Source organism: Python bivittatus, unplaced genomic scaffold (genome assembly GCF_059951505.1).
Source record: "Python bivittatus isolate LINGU-HERP-01145 unplaced genomic scaffold, Pbiv_v1 ctg000690_np1212, whole genome shotgun sequence".
NCBI lineage: Eukaryota > Metazoa > Chordata > Lepidosauria > Squamata > Pythonidae > Python > Python bivittatus.
Window position 1 is genome coordinate 16,787,177 of NW_028277096.1, and position 22,672 is coordinate 16,809,848.

The window sequence follows — 22,672 nt, forward strand, 5'->3', positions numbered from 1 at the left end:
TTCCCTGGCCCACTTTCGGGAGAAGACGACTTGGATTCCTTTTGAATGCTACCTTTTTGAGGATATTTTATTGAATTGATGAATTTATATGAATAATTTATGAATGAATAATGAATTTATATGGATATGCTCACCAGAGACCCTGAGCTAACAAGTCATTAAAAACAGTCAACAAAATAAAAAATAATAATTGGATGGACTTTTTGCTGAAAGAAGAAAAAAATGAATTGATGATTTCAGGATTTGAGGATTAAAAATGGGGCAAAGAGGTTGGGGAAAAGTTTATGATGATAATTACTTGACAGAAAGATGGGCAGAAGGCACAATTATGTTTTTTCTTTTCAATTTCTTTGTTTCTCTATTTTCTTTGTTCTTGTTTATTTTGTATATTTTATTACATTGAAAAATTCTTTTACACACACACACACACACACACACACACACACAAACACGCAATCCATCTATCATCCATACCATACGATTTCCAAAGATGGGTACATCTAACATCCCGGCCAAAGGGTTTGGGGGGAAAACCAGTATTTTTTAAGTATCTTATGAAAGAATAGCAGGGTTGGGGCCAATTGAATCTTAGGAGAGAGAATGAGTCCAGAAAGTGGGTGCTGCCACGGAAAAAGCATATTTCCTAGATCCTGTTGGAGGACGTTGGCCTAGAAGAAGGGCCTGGAGCATGCCCCACATGGAAGAGCACACAAGACAGGACAATATAACTATGGTAGTATTTGACCACTGCTGTCTTACCCCCTTCAGTCTTGTCCTCTCTTGGCTAAATATACCCAGTTCCTCCATTCTCTCTTCACAGGTCTTAAGAACTAATCCTCTGATCATCCTCATTGCCCTCTCCAAATCTTTCTCAAAGTGATGCCCAGAACTGGATACCTTATTTGAAAAAGGATATGACTAACACAGAAAGAAATGGAAGAATCATTCTCTTGGATTTGGAAGTTATATTTGTGTTGATCCAATCTAAAATAGCATTTGCCCTTTAAAAAGATTAATGGTGGTTGGTACCTTCAGAATAACTATCTTAAGCTGTAACACAAATTACACATATATTCTTCAAATTTCTCCCTGTTCTCTCAAGCGTGTAAATAACCAGCCTTTGAATTCTGATTTCTGTACAATTATTTAATATATATATAAAAATTCAAACAAAATATAGTCAGGCATTTTAAGCAATGCATACATTCTTTCTATCTGCACGTCCAGATAAACTGAAGGCAAAAGCAAAGAAACACTAAGTTGTTTGTCTTTGGTAGTTCACCCAGTATTATGCCTTGATATGACAAAGCCTCACAGGATAATGGAATAAAAAAAAAGAGCCTGTGGATAGCTCATTTATTGGAAGTCATCAGGCAGGAATTCAAAAGTTCCCACGTTCCCAAAACAAACTTTTGCTGCAAAATTAAGGCCTCCTTGGAGGAGATATCCCTGCTAAATGAACTGTCCAACCTGTGCCCCATTGCTCACACTTGTATGTGTTGAAAAATTCCCTGCTTCTACCTTGTAAGATGAAAAAGCAGGGCCAGCTTTGTATGGCCTACCCAAAGCACAGGACAAAAAGCCTCTCAAGATTTTGCCAGCATTTATGTAGCTCAATGTTCCAAACATGAGAATTACTGTCCTATTTTACACAGCACCGATTTGCTGGTGGCTCCAGAGACAACAGACACATTAATGTACGTGTTTGATGTATTGTGCATTGTTGACATAACGGTTCTTACATCTGGGGAAAAGAAGCAAACACTGGTGAATCTTAAGAGGCTTTTATACTGTGAATATACCCACATGCACACACTTATATACACATGGACTCCTGTCTGTGCATGCACGCTACATACTACAGTTAAAAAAAGCAATAACAAAAGATATACATGGATAGCACATAGCAGCTTACATCCAATTATGTACAAGGTTTCACAGTTAGAGCTTCTTTCTTTTGAAAAAGCTATCTCACAACTTCGGAAAACACACCTACTCTGTTGTTTTTCTATAAATAATACCTTTAGAAATTCAGTGTGGTCAGTATTTGGGATCTTGTTTATCTTTTTTTCAGGAAATAAATCACAGCAACGTCAAAACCTGTGGATGATTGAAGCTCAAAGGCTTTAAAAAGCCTGGTGCTTTTTATTATTTCACGATTGTTTCTCTAACTCCGGTAGGAAAGGAAAGAGATGATGGCTGAGGGAACAGGCAAGTTCTCCACTTTTTTTGTAGGCATAACCTGTCTGATTGCCATGCGACACAAATGCTGGAGGCTGGGAATGTGTTTGGGAGAGGTCCAGAAATACACACTTCCATCCTGTGTTCTGTGGGGCAAAAAAACCATATAGAAGTAAGCAAGCACCTTATATCTGGTTTTTCTCCAAGGAATACTGGCTGTGGTGTAGACTGCTACTCTTCTCCTCAGCTGGAGCAGAGGGGATCCAATATCTATAGAGGGTTTCTTACTCTTGCTAGAGGACAGTGGGTTGGGGCCCCAAATTCCAGCCAGCTCGCTTGCTGCCAAAGTTATTAATACCCCCACTTCACAATTACAGGATTTCTGTTATATCAAAATATATATATTTTTAAATAGCCAAATCTTGAGAGATTGCCAAATCCTGGCTAACTGCAGGATGCCCTTCATACCTGCAAAGGGCAAAACAGAGCCTGTTTGATGCAACTGTTAGTGTCAGAACAAGATTGGGGAGACCCACATTCAGGTCAACCCTGGAAGCTTAGGTGACCTTGGGCTAGCCATTAATCTCATCCCAGCCTGCCTCACAAGACTGTTGTCGGCAGGGAGGGGATGAGAGGAAGGCATGCTTTGTGTTCGGCATTGGGCTCCTGGAGGATATAAAGGTGGGATATAAATCTAACAAATAAATAATTAACGGTAGCTGTTCTTCTGCCACTGAGCTGTCCTGCTCCAGCGGAAGGTGAGGGGCAGATACACGTCACTACAGAAAGGGGAGGCTAGTGGGAAGGAAGACAGAAGAGAATAAAAGCTGCGTTCTAAGTGAAATGAATAAGTATGCGTGTGTGTGTGTGTGTGTGTGTATGTATATGTGTGTGTGTGTGTGTGTGTATATATTTATTTATTTTTTTTTGCAAGGTCTCCTTACCCAGCAGCTAAAACACTGCCATCAGTAGAAAAGGCACAGCAAAGTCCATTCTTTAAAGGCGCAACTTGCACAGGGTAATCCTCATCAATTCTCCAGAAACGAACCAGCCTGGAACAGCAGAAGCAGACATGTTAAATGCCTGACTGAGATCAATCTTGCAAAGTGTTTTGCTCATCCCATGTGTGGAACGGCTGGCAGAGGATCCTCCAAGGAACTTATGATCCATGAAAGAACACAGAGCAGCCCCAAAGAGTGGCATCCTATGATCAATATAAACTATAGAAATAAAGAGTTCCAGCCAGATCTCCCAAGTTGTGCATCTAGGCCTCAATTCAAGCATGATCTCAGGGCAGAGTTTTAGGTGAGTTGGTTCTTCTACCGATTTCAATTTCAGATGGCATCAAGCTATCTTGTTTAACTACAGTCTTGACAATTAAGTACAACTAGCTGGATTCACCTTTACCATGCTGTAACCTTGCGGAAGAGCCACAACCAAGACAACGGACAGATAAAAGAAACTGGAGTCTGGGCCAAAACTGTAACCCAAGTAGGTGTCTCAGACAAGACCCTTCCTAGTTCTCGTGAAGATAAAGGGAGGGAGGGCACATTCAGACTTGCAAGGTTCTGTTACTAATAACCTTATACAAGTAGTATTAGCTTGCATGACTTGTGGTTTCCTAGTCTGGTCTACCTTAGAGGGCTGACACATGCTAAACAATAAACCATGATTTGCAAATCACAATAACTGGTTCATGCAAAGTACTCATCCAAAGCCAACAAACCACACACTGGCTTTCTATAACATGTAAACACAACTGTTGTAACTCAGTAGCAATCCAAAGTACTGCAAGCCTTTACAGGAGCAAAGGGAAAACTCTATCTTCCTTGCTGGAACAGAAGATTGAGGCTTGTCTGGTTTCTGTGCTTTAAGTCTCAAGCTTCCACCCAGCTTTAGAGGTGGGCAGGAGATTGTCCTCTTGTATTGCAAAGTAATTTAAGGGTCAATTTGTGAGCCTCGGTTCTTGAAACAAGTAACCCCAATTGGCCACTGCCATTGCCAAATTAAGAAGCACACAATGGTGTCCCTGTCTTCAGTAAGCCTCACACCTGCACACACGTTCCAATCCTTGGTTTATCCAATTTATGCATCTTCTACTCAGCTGTATCTCTGGAAAGCCTTACAGGATGACAATGGGCACTGGCTTATCTTTATTCCCTGGAGTCCGTGAAATTAAGAGCATTCTCATTGGCATGCTCTGATCTGTTGCCAACTACAGCAAATCTCAGTGAAAGACTGCAACTGTCCTCGCAGGTCTGATCAACCAGAACTTTCAGCCCCATCGTTCTAATCTGCCCTCATTACAATGGCAGGTCATTTTATGGTTTCCTTACTAGCTGAACTCCAGAGGGCACTGACTACTTTCCAGCATCTGTTAGCAGGCATAAGTGTCCAAGGCATATATAAAGTTGCTACGCTTCATTAAACCTTCAACGGTTAATGATTACACAGAGCTGAACGGAGTCACTGGGTCACGACAGTTCTATTTAATTTATTTCCTGAAGGGGTACTCTTTCGATCGTGCAAGTCTTGTGACCTTAATAATAAAAGGAAAATGAAATGAATTGGGAAGGTTAACACTTTGGTAGCAAGGGGCCTTGGCAGCGCTGCTGCGAGACAATGGAGCCAAAGCAATGACAAGGTGCCCAACTAAAATTCTCAACACAATGTTATTCTGAGAGGTAAAGACAGGACTCTCACATGAGCAGTGGTAATGCAACAGGAGGTGTGCTACTGGAGAACTAGCTTGGACGTGCTGACTGAAACATTTGCAAAAACGTCACTCTTGGGAAAACAACTTGTGCAAGCAGTTTCCTGCAAACTTGTCCCCTCTTTTTAAAAAATGAGGAAACAACACCTCCCCCCCCATTTAATCCAGCTACCACATTCAAATCAGACGGGCCCCAGGATAATCCGGCAACCTTGACTGACGTGACTGATTAGGATACAAGGCTAATCCTTTCTATGACAGCAAGCAGCAAGGTTTTGTAAATCCTATTCTTGAACATAGCAGCTGGCACCCTTTCCTGACTTTTAGGAGAGCTTTCAAAGCATTTTTAAAAATTGATGTTGGCTTTTTTTTTTTTTTTTAATCTTTTGAGATATTTGCCTTTCTTGCTCATTATGCCTGACATTATCTTGCCTCTGGCTCACTTACTGCTCAAGTGGCAACCACAGAAATTGAAATTATAAATATAAATCAATTGTTTTTGTTATATTTTAATCTGATTATTATGGATCACCTTTAATGGCAGTTAGGCCCAGAAAAGGCCATATTTTTCTCATCCACTTGAATGAACCAGTGCCAGGATTTTTTTTTAAAATACTGAACAAGATTATTTTCCCAACCAGCAAGAACTAGCAAAATCCAGCATGCTTCATTATACATACTTATCATCAGCAAGGGTTGCAATATGCAGTCCGTCATGACTGAAAGATACGGATCTGACCCAACGGTCATTTGCTCCTCCAGCAAATATTGGAGTTGGAGGGGGAAACAGATGCCTGTGGATAAAAACGAAACTTGACATCAAAGCTATGGAAGCATTTCCATTTCACTTGATCGTTAAATTGAGATCTACATCAGAGGTCCCTATGCTCCGTGACCAAGTACCTGAGAATGAAGACAGACCTATGCAGCTTCAATCACAGAGGACATATTCCAAATTCTCTCCCCTTCATTTGCTTGGACAGAAGCCAACATTTAAGTTAGCATTCTTTGTGTTTACTTTTAAAGTAATACTACAAGAGACTTTGTCAAAAGCAGCTTAGGGCTACTTAACAATCTACAAAGTGACTAGTTTAAAGCAATGTGCCAAACAACATATCGATGTGCAGAAGTGAACAAATCACCACTTGCTTTAGCAGTCAACAGGGTCCTGTGTCTCCAGAGATGGGCCAAAGCCTTCCTATATTCTTCTCACCTCAAGAATGCCTCCCACTGGAGCCCCACAGGAAGCAGCCCACAGTGCTGGTAGGTGTTTCCAAACTGCCTGGGAGGGGAGGGGTATTTTCTGGGGTTCTGGAATAAAGAGATCCTCAGGAGGGAAGGAGAAGAGGAAAAATCCATTCTGCATGAACAAAATTGAACATAACCTATTGCTCCCCTGCTGCCATTTCTCTGCGCCTATGCATGCTGACTGGGGAATTCTGGGAGTTGAAGTCCACACATCTTAACGTTGCCAAGGTTAAGAAACAGTGACCTACGCCAATCCACTGGCTTACCCGAACTCCATCAGTATCGCCCCAATATGGGGGTCCCAGACATATACGCGGGTGTCATAAGATGCAGTAGCCAGCAAGGCTCCATCAGGGGAAAACTCACAGGCTACAACATCGTTGTGGTGCCCCTCCAGCTTTCGGATGAGGGTGTATTTATCCATATCCCAAAGCAATACCTGTAATCAAAACAGGGCCATGTTATAGTTCTGTTCAGTCCCAGTGGAAGCATTTTCACACAAGTAGTCCCTCCCCCATCCCAGATGTTTGTACTAGTTTGACTTGGAATTAAAATTAAAGGCCAAGCATGATGAATTACTACAATTAAAGAATACGCTCAGTGTCGTACTCAGAATTACAGAAATTAAAGTATACATGCAATGCTAACATGTTAAGTGTTATTTGTAATGTAAGCCAAAAATACACAAAGATAAATGTCAAGTGGAAATTTAACTGTGTAGGATTCTTAACTGAAAGTCATGTAATATATATCTACTTTATTTTTTAAAAATACAGTAATAGGGTTAAAGTACTAACATCCCCATTCTGTTCAATTATCTACCCCAAATTTAAGAAATATACAGACAGAAAAAAAAAGGAAGGTTAACATATTGTTACTCCCGTGGAATCCCCTGTGAGTTTAAGACCACTTGTTTACAATAGGCTTGGATCACCAACGTCAGCCTAGGAAGAGAAACAGATACTGCAAGCAAAAACAGGTATTGTCACAGCCAAATGACATGACTTGGCAAAAACAGAAATTAATCCAAGTTACTAAAAGTATGCACATTTTAAGCTTAATTTTAAACATAAAAATCAAACATTATTGCCAGGCTTTTTTTTTAAATAAAAGGTTTCAGTAAATAAGCATTTCACTGGCAGGCATGGCTCAAATATAGTTCATGTGCATCTAAATGTTTTGTCACATTGCAGTCAATTTTAAACATGTCTGGGAGAATCTAACTATCAAATTTATACTACATATTTTTGTGTATTATCAAGTCTAGCAATGGGAACAAATCTGCACAGAAGATGGGTTGTGGTTGTTATTTTAATAACATAACATAGGTTTATTTATTTTATTTATTGTAAGTCACTCTGAGCCTTAAGAATGGGCAGAGCTTTTAAATATACAATTGCACAACATGAATTTGTGCATAACGTAGAGAAAGTGAGTTATTTAAGTCTCAGTTATGTTACTGTAACCAAACTTTGTTAAATCAGCTATAGTAAACTCTGACAACAATTGTCTCAGTTACAAGACTCCAACATTCCATAGGAATGAAAAACTAAAACGCTTTTTCTTTAAAAAGGAGTCAACGGCTCTCACCAATGAGAAAATAAAAAAGAAAAGAAAGGGAAAAAAAAGCAGAAAGTGGACATCAACCAGCACCTGCGTACGTACAGTACACCCTGTAGCCGAATGCTAGGTTACTTCGTCCTATGGTAAAGTTCGCCTCCAGCCTGGTAGCCGGAGGTGCCAATCTTTCTGCCCAGCTAACACCATTGTGCGCTTGTCTGAGTGGTGCCAGCTTACCCTCAATCACACCAATATTGCTGCCACCACCTGTGACAGGGAAAGCAAGAAGCTTATGGAAAACACACAGCCTAAAAGATCAAGGCATACATCCACATCTGTTCTATTTTAAGACTTTACTGACTATTCTGCCTTCCCTGTGCCACTGCTTCATCATGTTAAAAAATGTCCTCCCCCAATCCCCACCACACTAACTTGGCTAAGTTGCTAAGCTGAAGCCAGAATTCTTACTAGCCCAGAGGATGGACAACTTGGTCAACACTGAAGGCCACTGCAGAAGAACTTAAATTTCGACTAGCAGCCACAGCACCCACCGGCCCCATAGCATCAAAGGCCAAAAGCCTTTTTGCAAGAATTTGGCTGGGGTAAGCCTACAGTTAAGAGCTGTGCAATTCATCCTCTAAAATCAATTCTGCAGCTGTGGCTCTCAAATGTGATACAAAAACACACCCCAACTTCTATTTTTGTTTTAAACAGGATTCATTTTTAAAATAGGTGTTTAACCCAAAAGCTTTACGACTGCCAATCAGAACCATCCTCCCACACTGCCCAGCTCATTGCAAACCTTGGATTTCACTCATTATATTTCCAGGCTTACAGCCAACTGTGTATTGTAGAAATTTAACTTTTTGCAGAAAATGTAGAATTCCAGATCATAACAAAACTTGAGATTCCATATAGATAAGCCTCAGGAGACACAAGTTGCCCACCCTTATATGAGTTCAATCTGGAATTTATTATGGTATATAGAAGATCAGAAACTCAGTCTTTGATATGCTTACTCAAAAGTTAGTCCCACTGATTAAAGCTAACTGCTTCCCCTCCCAAGCTAGTTCTACTCTTCCAGCCTCCACAACCTGATCCTCTCAAGGTGTTTCCCCAATATGATTACTGACCAATTGCCACCTTGACTGGATTAATAGTTATTAAATAACATCTGGAGCGAACCAGGTTGGGGAAGGCTCTTCATGTTGAGTATTAACTTAATTCTTCAAATGCACTGCATTTGAATTTTGTAGCAGGGCATTACAATTCTATTTAAAACTAACATAACGTAGTGGCTCTTTACAAGGCACCAAGACACAAGGGTTGCTTGTAGTTAAATACCAACCAAGAATGCTATTGTATTTTTAAATAGGAGAGCAGCCCAGACTTTAGGAGGAAAATATAATAGACAGCAAGAACAAAAAATGTATTTCTACTAACATTAAACCATTTCTTCTTAAACTGGAATTTGTATTTTATTGGTAAAGAATTATGGAACAGATGGAGATGTGCAAAAAAGATTCATTTTCTTTGAATCTAAAAGCAATGCAGTGTCAGCTCAGTAACGAATAACTGAGCAAGCCTTATGCTAATTATTGTAAATATTTTGGTCATGCAAATCCTCACATCATCATCATCATCAAAACAGCATGACACCAAGCACAAACAGGTTTTATTTTAAGATGCCAAATTATTCCTTGCTCACAATTGAAATAAAAGCTGAAGATCATGAAACTTTGATACCTACTGTTTTATTGGCACCCACGGAGCAGAGGATAGAAGAATCAGGAGAAAAAGCACAGCTATACACCCAGTTTGGGTGTCCTCTTAATACTTTCATCATATTTCCTGGAAAATTGGAGAAAAAAAATAGATTCGCATCAATCGCACTCTGAATTATAGAGGCTTGGGACTTTGTCTACATAATTTGCAATATTCTTTGCCTGCCTGAACTTAAACCAGTTGCCAACTTAACAGGGAGATTTTAATACTACAACCAAGTAAAAATGATGAAAAATCCAAATGCTAAACAGTTATATTATGGATGAATATACTAGCCCAGTTCTTATCATACTCCTAAGGATAGCAAGACATGGGTACTTCTTTAAAGTGACTAGAAAAAAAATCAGCTTTCCATCTTCTCCTCACTAACAAGGTGATGCCATTTAATAAGAAGCTGCTTTTAAAAGCCAATGCTAACAACTTCCGGGAAGTATGGGATCAAATTTCAATATATCTGAGGTTGAACCAAGGTGGGTTTTACAGATACCGAACCCCATTTCAAAAACCCATAAAGTTTACTTGGAACATGCCACAGTCACTGAGTAAATGGCTTCCTGGTCTTTCATCATCCCTTGTAGCAAAAGGATGTGCGATGTTTTTCCTGCCAAGGACCACATATGGTCTTTGAGAAGAGTGCTACAAGGTACAAACTAAACAGGGCTAGTCAGAACAAAATTAAAATATGCCTTAATTTTAATTTAACATAGTATGATTATTTATAGTACATTTGTCACATTACAATGGTGGCAACTTCTAGGAGAATTAGAACACCCAAAACTTTGGTGGCTGTAGGCTCTATAACCCAGTTGTCACTTTCCCAAAAACATACCGTCATCTTTTAGGTCCCACACTCGTAATGTTTTGTCTCTTGAGGCCGAAACTAATATCAGGCTGCCATCAGGGGCAAAGGTCAAGTGTCTGACAACTTCAGTATGGTCCATTAAGTTAAGGAGGAGCTTCCCTGTTGGAAGAATGTGTTTTAATAGTTTTCAAACTGCACCTACATCCATGGGCTTGATATTCTATAGTTGAAATAGTGGAGAAAAATCATCCTATAAAATTATTGCAGTTCTTGAGACAGTTCCAAATTGAGAAGCTTTAATAGTTTTCCCCTCTATATTATTCCTTTGAACATATAATTCATATATATTTATAAATCTTGGAAAGTAATTGTTGTATCCAATGTCATGAGGCCCTAAATTTATATTATTGTCTCTGCTTGCAAGCAACTGAGTGCTATTTTATATTTTATAATATAGGAAGTTTTAAATAAAATGAAATGCACACGCAACACTATCCACGACTACTGTACAATAGCTCAAACCAACTGTAAATTCTGTGCCAAAAAATAGAGAAATAAAAAAACCTGATTTTAGGTGGTACAAATTTCCACACTCTTTAGCTAAAATAAGGAATAAAATTACTGCATTGAGCCTTTGAGAAACAAAGTGTATCCATTTTATCATCAGCCTCCAGAATTCTCACTCCCCAAAACAGGTCTGTAACCTTTGGAGAATTCCAGAAATTTTAAAGTTAAAATACAGACTTGACCCCAAAAAGGTTGACCGTCCAGTGCCACAGAAGAGAAGTTTGCTCCAGCAGGGCTGGGTAGAGCCATTCTGGACTACGTGCACATTCGGAGTTCTGATAGCTTGTGTTGGGCATTTTCACAAAATGGCTGCTAGAGGAAACTTGCTTATTAAGAAAATGGCTGATATGGTAGCCATAGCCAATTACAAAATAGCCATTTATCAGAGGGTGAACTAGAGCACCAGTATATTCTTTACCATCATAATGGGATCTTTGCTGCCCAACACCCACCCCCACAATAAATGGATGTTAAAAATAGTTTCCTATTTAAAAAATCAGGAGGAGCAGAGAGATTGGTGGGCAGAAAGGCAGATATAAGAGAATTTGGTATTCCTCGCACTATGATCCAGGGATGCACGCAAAACAAAACAAATCACTTTAGAAAGTTCTGTTGAACCATTCAGGGTTGGCTACAGTTCAGCATAAACATATGTTTCTGTTGTTCCAGGTTTGGGCTGAAAAAAAACCTCAAAAGAATCCCAGAATGATTTGACAAAGTAGGACAAGGCAGGTGCACTTCACCCCACGTCTCACTGCTTACATACTTCTCCAATCTTCCTAGCATAATCTCTTCCCTCCACCGCCTCCCAGCCGCCAACATCCTTGGCGTTTTTAGATATTTTTATCCTGCCTTTATATTTTTATAAATAACTCAAGGCAGCGAACATACCTAACGCTTCTTCCTCCTCCTATTTTCCCCACAACCACCACCATGTGAGGTGAGTTGGGCTGAGAGAGGGTAACTGGCCCAAAATCACCCAGCCAGCTTTCATACCTAAGGCAGGACTAGAACTCACCATCTCCTGCTTTCTAGCCTGGTGCCTTAACCACTAGACCAAACTGGCTCCCTGTTTTCAAACTTTCTTTTCAAACTGTTTCCATGCTCTCTGGCCTTCCCCTCCAAACACTCCTACCTGGAAAAATTCTGGTTCAGTCTGTATCTGGAACAAAAAAAATCCCTTCTCCTTGCTTATCCGGACCAAACACGCATATTGCAGTTTTTACACGGACCATCCAAAACCAGCTGTGCTTGTACAGAACAGTTTGTGCACAAATTATTTTCAATGCTTTCTCTGGGTTGCCTGTCCCTGACCTTCATAACAGTCCTTCAAATATTTGAAGGCAGTTATTGTATCACCCCTGGATTGTCTTTTTCTGATGCTAAGCAAATCCAGTTCTTTCAATCTCCCTATTGATCCCTAGGTCCTACATTTAATAAATGAAGTATCACACAGAACTTATGTTTATTTGCTTAAAAAAAAACAAAACTCTGATCCCAAACAGACCTCCTTTAAGTCAATATACTTGAGTTATCTACTTGATAAGCTTTATAAAAAGGTGCCAGGATAGCTTATCTCCTAAGCAATAGCAAGATTTATTTTGACACAAAAGCAACTGGCTGAAAACTTAAGGATTACGTGGCACAGTGCTGTTTTTGTTTCAATTCTGAAGAACTGGACATCAACTTGCATTCAGGTTAAATAAAAATTAAACTGGATGAAAATTACAGTAGCAAAAACACTCTTCAAGAAGTAAAATAATTTATACTAAACAAGTATATAAAACAGTGGCTTGGTTTGTAAATTATTATAAGCTTAAACCATGGCTTAAAACTTTTGAGGCTTTAAAATGTAGCTTAGTAGGAAAAGTGAACCCAGCCAATGAGTTTAATAAAAGGACAATGAAAGACGCTAGTCCACAAAAGTAAATTCTATGTTGGTACAATGGAGAATAAAGTTACTAATTAGAAAGTAAAATTCCTGTCTTATCAGATAGGGTCAGTTAGTCCAACATCCAGTCTTAATGGCCAAAAATGTAGTATTTAGCAGTCCTCCCATTTGTTCCCTGCTGCCTGCTTTTAGAGTTGCTTCCAACGCCTCTAATCTTATAAATTCCATTTCTATCATGGTCACCAAAGAAGATGTTCACAGGTAACAAGAGTTCTTTCATGTGCTGGTATGCCGTTCTTGGTCCTCTTCTCCACAATAAAAATAGGAGCGATCCTCCAGATGTCATTAGCCTCCCCTCAATTCCAACCAACATGACAAGGTTAAGAATGATGGAAGCTGTACTATGGCAACATCTGAAGGGGGCTAACCTCACTGTTGTTTTAGAAGGAGAGCAAGATACATGAAGCTCTGTCAAAATTTCCTTCCTTACCTGTATAGGCATCCCATATTTTGATACGTCCATTGGCTAAGCCTGTTGCTAGCAGAAGCTGGTCTTGGCCAAATCTGAACCGGTGCCATTCTATATTCACACAACGACTCTGTTTCTCAGGTACTGATGATCCAAAAGCAAGACTCCAGACTATGTCACCACAATCTATGACTTGCTCACAGGGCTTATTTTTCTGGTCGCCATCACTGTTCTGCCTTGAAAGCTTGGAATGACTTAAGTTGGCAAAATTTTTTACACCATGCAATGAACTGTGGGCGAGAAAATTAACTGTAAATGTTTTGGAAGAGCAAGGTCCTAAAAGCAAGCTAGTTTTTAGAAAACAATTTAAATGTCCCGTTATAAACTATTATAATGTCCCAGCCCTTTGGACTTCAACTCCCATTGACATTGGCAAGGATCGCCATTGACAAGGGATTTTGCTTTTCTAGTTAACTCATATAAAGACATTTCTCTACGGTGATGGACAGCAGACAACACTAGTATCTATCACCTTATAATGAATAATACTTGCAATCCAGTATTTAATGCATTGTCAGACCCAGCCCAAGAACAACAATGAAACAGTCTAGTCGAGTACAGTTCCTTTATTTGCTTATACCTTATAGACAGAATCTTACCAGACTAAATCTATACTCCTGCAACCAACGGATATACCCTGGGAGATTCTAGGGAGTGGCTATCCTGAATCTCTCAGTCTTCTCATGCTCCCCCTGTGGACTGTGTTGCCTCTTGCCTCCTCTTCCCTCCTGGAATGCACCCCCTCCTTCCTGATAGCCTTGGTCTCCCATATCATTCTCCTCCTCGTAGATACACTCCATCACATAAATGGAGAAAGATGATGATTCTATCTAGAAGAAAGCATTTTATCTCTTCATCCCTAAGAAATAGGTCACTGTTTTGGACAGAGGGCATACCAAGGCCAAGGTAGGATTAACCCATGCTTCCTAGATTCAAATCCAAATGTCAGCCCACTGAGCTACACTAGCTTGCTTTATCATGAGGAAGTATGATTAAACTGAAGCATTTGCATACACTCAAATATCTGGAAAACCTCCTCCTTTTCTTTACTTTCCACAATCCGTTGAGGAATCACTCTCTATGGCTTACTGGGTTGGATACATACTCTCTTCTGTTTAGAACAAAGCAGTCTTTCCTAACATGGTGCCAGTGACCATGGTAGCTGGGGATTCTGGGAATTTATCCAATATATTTAGAAGAGCAAAAGGTGGAGAAGGCTAGAATAGATAATCCCAGTGAAGCCAATGGGATACTTAAGTCACATTGGTTTTTACTACTACACAACACTTGGTAAGACATAACGTGGCAGTCTGGTAAGTAGTGTGTTATGCAGATTTAGATACTGTGGCTTGTAAGCTATGCTTAATGTGTTGTGACAAACCATGTGCTATGTCTAAGCAAACCATGATCTTAGCACAATGTATGTATTCGGTCAATATGTAACTATTTGGGTTCAATCTACTATCTTTCCCTGGTATTGTATTTAATTTCCCTGGTAAATTAAAACCAATTTCCATAATAGGAACACTATAGGAAGGTCTCTGTAGGAAGAGCAGACAAATAGACAAACAGACTTTTTTAAGCCAGTCATACTCACAAGTTCTTAAGGCACTGAGACCAGGGGACAAGCTTTACTATGCGATGGCCTTGTGACCAAGCGAAGTAGGAGCCATCTGGAGCAAAAGCAACTGTCCAGTTTTCACGTCCACACTTCTTATCAAAAGGAGAAGCCGGAGCTAAGAGTTCTCCCACTGTCCGTGATCTTCCTAAAAAGAGGGTTCATCAATTGTAAGACATTCAACATACATCACTACATACCAGATGTTAAACATTTTGAACAAGTGTGCGTATGTAACCTGATTCCTGTTTCAGAGCCCTATTCCCCAAAACAACAGAATAAGAAATTATGTATTTATATTTTATTTTTAAAGTCAGAGGCACAATAAACAATATAAATATGAATAGAATCTAAGCATATAAAGAAAATGGAAAGTGATAGATTTGTCTTACAATAGTGGTGATACCTGTATTATCTAAATAGCTTTCCTACAAAAGAGAGAGTGGACTTATCTTCTATTGCCAGAGAGGGCAAGACTAGAACTAATCAGCTAAAACTACAGGGAAGTAAGTTCAGGCTAGATGTTAGGAAGAACTTCCTGACTGCATATGCTGTCAGCCAGTTTATGTGAACAAGCTGTCACATGAAGCAATGAGTTCTCTCTATAGTACTAAAGGAACTCAAATGGAAGTTGTATGGTGGTCCATCAGAGATACTCTAGTGGATCCTACAATGATCAGATGGTTGGGTTAGATAACTTCTAAGGCCTCCTCTTCCAACTCATTCTATAATGTGTTACTGGTGAGGATCAAAAAATCTCTTGGAAATTAAAAGAAAACTTTGTTTTGCAAACAAGTCCACATTAAAAAAAACCTGGTTTATACAGCAGAGTTCTTGCTTGTACTTCAAATTTGTCATACTTTCAAAAATACCAATGCTTTGAAATACCTATAGATGACAAGCAGAAACTTAAATGTTTGGCCTTCCCAATCTGTTGCCATCTGATGTAATGGGACTGCAATTTGCAGTTTGCAGCCAACATAAATGCCCGCACAGAAGGGACCAGATGCTGGATCACAGAAAGTAAGTTCCACAAGGGCAGTGGAGAAAGAAACAAGATGGCCCTATCTTAGACCATCCTACCTAGCAGTCATCAGATGCCTTGGGCTTCTGGAAGCTGCAGTCCTCTAGATGAGGCCAAGTTTGGGAACGTTACCCAACAGCACCATCACCGTGATGCATTCCACCTATTCAGAAGGGACCTAGTATTTCTTACACATTTTATTAGGCACTGATGTTACCTAATTGGATACTGAAATGTCTACAAGCGAACAAACAACCTCAGAGAGCACCAAGGACTCCACACCTTATGCCAAGTCCAGAACTGAGAATATCAGACTGATGCTCTTTCAACCCAAAGATTTAACTTCAAAATTAACAGAACTGTATTTCTCTAGACAAATGTTCTTTCCAGAAGCCTGCTTTCTCTAGTAAAAACTGCTTAATATGTAACAGAACATGAATGCTTTGGATATTGACTTGTCAAAATCAAGCCTTGGACTGACTGACATGACTTGTGATCAGCTGATGTTTGTAGGCTGTGCAATTATTTTGTTTCCCTAACATGGATTCTTAATTCTTTTGTTATTCTTTGTTGTTTTAAATGGTATTTATGTCATCTAGAGTTGGTATGGCAATAGAAGTTGCTTACAACTAAATAAATTCTGATGATTGCCCAGCTGTCCTACCTTTATTACACTTGGAATAGCTGGGTTGGGCTTTGCTGCACTTTACTTTCATGTGTAAAAGCCAGGAGGAAGATGAGGAGAACATGGATTGTACAAGAGAAACTCAGTACTTATATGTATAATGGCAGCTGCTAATCCAGCTTTCTGCAAATGGGTACCTTTCAGATGTGTTGGTTTAAAATTCCTACAAACACTGTGCCTTGGAGGAAGCAGTCTGGTACTGGTCAGTAAAAACCAGGCTTGTCATTTCTAAAATGGCAAGGGACAAAAAGCTGCAATTCTTCCTACTACCACATGAAGCACAAGTTAGATACTACAATTGAGGATCATAAACTATGTGCTTTTTTCCTTTGGTTTGAGTCAGATGAGACTTCTGGTGACTACACAGACAAATGCATGCAGGTTTTAGGTAGTATTTTCAGAGGTGGTTTGCTCTTGCCTTCTTCCAAGGGCAGAGAGAGAGGGACTGGCCGAGTCATCCAGCCAGCTGGCTTTGTGCCTAAGGCAGGACTAGAACCCAGGTTTCCCTGCTCCTATACTAGCACTTTAACCATTAGACCAAACTAGATGTAGCGACTGGGAAATAATTTATTGTATTAAAATTATTTAAATAATTTTAGCATCAATGAAAAATCATATTACTTTGCAGATCATTTTATGACAGCAAAATTGTACCAATTTGCATTCAATATCTGCATGGGGTTTTCAAGCAGACAGTCTTGTTCCTTCCATATGGGACTTGTGAAATTAGATGTGAAATTTTAGTAATTGTTTCTGTATCGAGAGAATTCATCCAAACTTCCTAAAGTTATGATTCGTCAGCTATAGTAAAAATAAAATCTCTCCGGGTACCTTAGAGATTAAAAACATTACCAAAAAGCTAAGGTACAATTAATTTATTAGTCTTTAATGTGTCAACAATTTGAACTTTGGTTGAATTATCTGACTCTCTGTTTGGTAAACACTCTGTTTTTATGTGTGTGCTATAATTTCCTGGGAAGGGCCAACAGCATATTTTGGAGAACACGTAAATTGACAGAGAAGGAAATCACATGGAATTCAACTACACCTATGCCCAATGTTTTGTCATAATGTAAAAGGAACATCCATGATAGAGCAAGCAACACAAAGTATTATTGGCTATTCTGCAGGCTGAAGGGAGCATTTTATGCCTTGCCCATTATCTATAGACGCAAGTATGCCCAATGGCAAAGGACCTTAATCTTATAATACTTTCCCCTATTTGACCAAATCCCCGAGGCCAGCCTCTTCCTCTTATTCACCACTACCTCGACTCCCATGTTCCTTGTCTTATTATTGGGCTGTACCTCCACACAGCCCACCCCTTCTCCATTTCATTTGGGAACCCGAGCATAAACCATAGCTAACTTCATTTTCCTCAGCCTTGGTTTCTTCAGATGCCCTAAACCACAAATCCCACTTCCCAACCAGAAGACAGGGCCACCATCATCTCATTCTCCGGACGCCTCCTCCCAGCTGACGAACTCCTTTCTGCAGTTACATTTGCTGAACACCCAGCATAGCCATGCCTTCTTCAGACATGTTGGATTACAGTCCACGTCACCTCCTTTCTTGGTGTGCAAGGGGTGGTGGTGTGATCTACCTTCCTAGTAGCTGTGAAGAATACAAGCACTTGACTCCTGCCACAAAGGCTCTATCAACCTGCCCCACCGCCCCTTGAATCATCATGCCCACCCACATCCTTCAAATAACTGAGGGGTCAGGAGGCGTCTCCTTAGCCACTATTTTTAGAATGGCAGGGCCGCTATGGGCAAAGCAATGGAATCTCTCTTAGGGTGGGGCTGTTAGGGTCACCTTAACCTTCTCCCTATAATTTAAGCACTGCTCTGAATATCCACCCAGATGCAATCCCTCTGAAATGGATTAGATCATTCCTATTAACGCTGAAGCAGCCTGACCCCGCACATGCCCATCAAATTCCTCTTCTTTGCTTACAAACTGCTTCAGTTTCCTCTTCCTCCCCACTACGTGATTATTCCTTTTAGCACACAGAGACACACATAGGTGCTGACATCTGCATTTATAGGATACAAATACACACAAGCCACAACAGGGTAGCCTCTACTAACGTGCATTATTATTCTTTCTTTTTAGGGAAGCAGAGCTTTTGTTCATAAGGCAGCATATCCAGACAGCAAATCCGCCCACATTTAAAATTGCGCTTCTTCAGTGGCCTAAGGGCTAGCCTAGCTAGACTGCCCTTCCCCAACGTGGCGCCCGCCAGACGTACGAGACTCCCATTATCTCCAGAGACAAACGGTGGCTGAGACCGAAATCAGTTGCAAATCAAATAGTCTGGGAAATACCAGACGGAGGAAGTCGGGTTTAAATACTTACCTGGGAGTAAGGCCCTCCCCGAAAAATTAATGGTTTTTAAAGCAAGCATTCACAACATGAAGCTACTTTTTTTCCCACACCACCGGTCGACCTTCCTATAGCCAGCGTTACTTCCCTCAACCGTCCCGCCGTTTATTAACCATAAACCTGACAACTAAATATTTTCTTTTTAAAAACGTGAACTGGCTCTTTCTTACCGATGAGCTTCTCGTTAACACTCGGAGGAAAGCTGGCCATCTACGGAGCGGCCCTTCACTCCGGCTCTGAACAAGTTTTTAAAAATAAAAATAAAAGAAACGGTGGGAAAAAGGACACTTCCGTCAACGTCTCCCACTCGCAGCCAAAGAAAGACAGACAAAATGGCCGCCGCGGGAAGGCTTATAAAGAGAGGGCGTGGCCTGGCGGGGTTCGCAAAGCCGCGCCCCTGCGTGAAGGGCGTGGTGGAGGAGGGAGTGTGGAAGACGATCGTTGGATTTTCCTCGTAGCCTCTTAGCGGGGTTAAAGCTCTTGTTTCTTTCACCCCCCCTTCCTTTAGCTGCAGTAGGTCAGGCCCCCCATGAGAAAATCCTGACAGATGCTACTTTGGAAGAGTCCATTGGGTGAAGAAGGGGAGGAAGAGAGACGATCACTTGGGCTACGGAAAGAGTTAAAGGACCCTTTCCCACATCCTATTGTTCTTTTTTCCACGGGGTTGAACTCTCAGGCTTGGGATGTGTAGCCATGCAGAGCTGGACGGGCATTTGGTTGGGGAAGGATGGTTTATAGCAGTGTTGTCCAAACTTGGCAACTTTAAGATGAGTGGACTTCAACTCCCAGCATGGCTGGCTGGGGAATTCTGGGAGTTGAAGTCCACTCATCTTAAAGTCACCAAGTTTGGACAACACTGGTTTATAGGCTATATTCACACTAGGGACCTCCGGTTTAATATTGTGTGTATGTGTACGCCTTTGAGTCAGTGTTGACTACCTGGTGACTACCTAGTCCCTGCAGTTTTCTTGACAACGTTTTTGGAAGTGGTTTGCCGTTGCCTTCTTCCTAGGACTGGCCCAAGGTCACCCAGCTGGCTTTGTGGCCATCGCAGGACTAGAACTCAGGGCCTCTTGCTTTTGAGCCTGGAGCCTTAGCCACTGCACCAAACTGGCTCTCAGTTTAATAACAGTGGACTTAATTTCTCCCCAGATTCTTCAATAAATGGACAGTGTAGCTGGCACATCATGGATCTCCCCCCAGAGATGCAGCGGGCCCCTACCCTCCCAGCTTTCCGGAAAGGATTAAAGACCTGGCTCTGCCATCGTGCATGGGGCGACATAAGTTCTAGCCATCCCTGGGGGCGGTTAGCCCGCTGACGACACTCCCTGAGTTATTCGCCAACTCTCCATCTTTCTTGGAAGCTATGTATTATTAGGATTGTTTTTATATTGTATTTTAATTAATTTTATCTCTGCTGTAAACCGCCCAGAATCGTTTCAACGAGATGGGTGGTGACAAATTTGATGTATAAATAAATAAAAATAAAAATGTGTTTGCACAACCCGTGAAAGATGTGTTGGCTACATTCTAAGACTGATCAGTTTTATTCTTGGATAGGCTGGCTTATGGCTTGTTGTGTTTACTTAGTTTAGTGTTTAATGGAGTGTTTCTCCACCTTGGCAGCTTTACGAATTCTGGAACTGCAATGCCCAGAATTCCCCAGCCAGCATGCTTTAAGATAAACCTATACTGACTGGGGAATTCTGGGAGTTGAAGTCCACACATCGTAAAGTTGTCAAGGTTGAGAAACGCTGGTTTAATGTATTGTGCACACTCAGCCAATGGGTTCACTTAGAAATCAGATTAAGACTGTTGGGTGAACATGGCCACTGGCAAATGAAGATCCAAGCTGGATCAAACCACACCTGGAACCAGCCTGGTGCCAATTCCCACAATGGCCAAAGAGATATCTCATAAGAGGGATGGTACAGAGATGGTACAGCATGATTGAATGTCCATATTAGGTCTGTGCAGACACAGCAAAGGCATTCACACAACAAGAAGCTGATGCCTTTGAATAAAAATTGCTAGTGGGAAAGGTCCCATCAGACTCCTTATTCTTTGCTACGCCAGACTAACAGGGCTTTCTTCCTATGATGACAACAGACACCTAGTAATGTGTGAATCACAGGTTACTTGGTAGGGAAGATTGCTTGGGAATACTGTTTCATGTAACAAAACTACCTGAAAAAAGAAAAATTAGCACATGTTAGAGGAAAGTTTTCTGCCAGGCAACTGATTTCAGATCAGACTGCTAGGTTTCTATTGGGATATGACTTGTTCAATTAAAACCTAGATGGTCAAGTAGCTAAGATGGTTGTTGTGGGGAAAAAGAAGAGAGAATGCTACGTATGCTACTTTGAGGTCCAGTATGAAAGATGGATATAAATCTGATGAATAAAGAAACAGCTACGAATTTATTTGTATCTTCCTTTTCCTCCAAGAATTCAAGGCAACTTACATGGGATTTCGTAGAGGTGTGTACTTTTCATATCCAAAGAGTAAAAGGTGTTTTGGATCCATGTACTGGATATCTTGTCTTCCTTCATTTTATCCCCACAACAACAACCCTGTGAAGTTGGTTGGGCTGAGAGAGGGAGGGAGGCGCCCAAAGTCACCCAGTGAATTTGGACTGAGAATATTCATAATTCTGATCTGCCCATTGGGACCAAATGTTTAGTCTGTGCTAACACAGTTCTGAGATTAAACTTTGATTCTGATCAACACAGAAGCATCTCTTTCTTTCATCCCAAATTTTTAACGTTTTGCTTTTAATGTTTTAATGTTTTGCTCCAGTCTGGGGGACATGCCTCAATGTCCTAAAATAACTTTTTCATTATGCCAAGATGGAGTTTTAACCACACCCTTTTCTTGGCATTTGCTAAACGCGAAACTGTCGAGATCTGGAAATTCTTTCAATGTGTCTCTGTTCCGTTAAGATTTATAGCTGTCAAAAAGGGCTCCCAATACACTCTCCCATCCCTCGAGGAAGTTGTAGCAAACAGATTTGGCGAAGAAAATGAAGCACGTAAGGCATTCTTGCAAAAGAGCTACATTTCAAAAAACGACCTAGGTCATTCTTGGTTTCACAAGGCAAACGATTTCGACAGTGCACCGAATTACAACCCCAGGTTCCCACTGCGTTGAAAATTCCTAAATGAAATAGTTGGTTTAAAGAGCACCAGTGAAGCTTATTTGCTGACATTAATGTCCATTTGAATAAGGACCCCAAGTTTAAAATGCTTATGAAATGAAGACTGACTATCCTGAAATGAGGAGCATTGTTGTCAGAAGTTAAGGCAGGCAAGATTTATGTGGGAACTGTGCACGACGCCATCACCGGGACTTTGGTGGGGACTTTGGATGGGACTTTGACAGCTAAGCCCACAGGCTGGTTCTGCAGAATGGGTGTCGGGACTCCTGAATCCAGCAGGGCTGGTCACTGTATTTAGAAGCGAAATAAATAATTCATGCTACCATTTAAAGCATCTTTTACCCTGTCCCAAGACCATCAAACCCAGATTCCAAAACGCTATCTTGATATAGTGCCTGTATTAAATATGTGAGACGCCTGTCAGGGGCCAAATTCTCTAATTTAGCCCAGAGTTTGGTTCTATTAACAGAATCGAAAGCGGCCTTAAAATCTATAAAAGCAGCAAATAATTTGCCTTTCAGGAAAAT

At 40.6% G+C, this 22,672-nt stretch overlaps 1 protein-coding gene across 1 annotated transcript; it reads right to left on the reverse strand.

Annotated features, from left to right (window-relative positions):
- Positions 1 to 1,131: 1,131 nt before the first annotated feature.
- Positions 1,132 to 19,314, reverse strand: WSB1 (WD repeat and SOCS box containing 1). Its single transcript, XM_007420380.3, has 9 exons — positions 19,159 to 19,314; positions 14,874 to 15,042; positions 13,238 to 13,506; positions 10,317 to 10,448; positions 9,453 to 9,553; positions 6,409 to 6,581; positions 5,575 to 5,688; positions 3,126 to 3,233; positions 1,132 to 2,327 (listed from the first exon to the last, which is right to left on the reverse strand). Exons 1-9 carry the CDS (start codon positions 19,196 to 19,198, stop codon positions 2,168 to 2,170), a joined length of 1,266 nt encoding a protein of 421 aa, XP_007420442.1. The 5' UTR covers positions 19,199 to 19,314; the 3' UTR covers positions 1,132 to 2,167.
- Between the last annotated feature and the right edge of the window lie 3,358 nt (positions 19,315 to 22,672).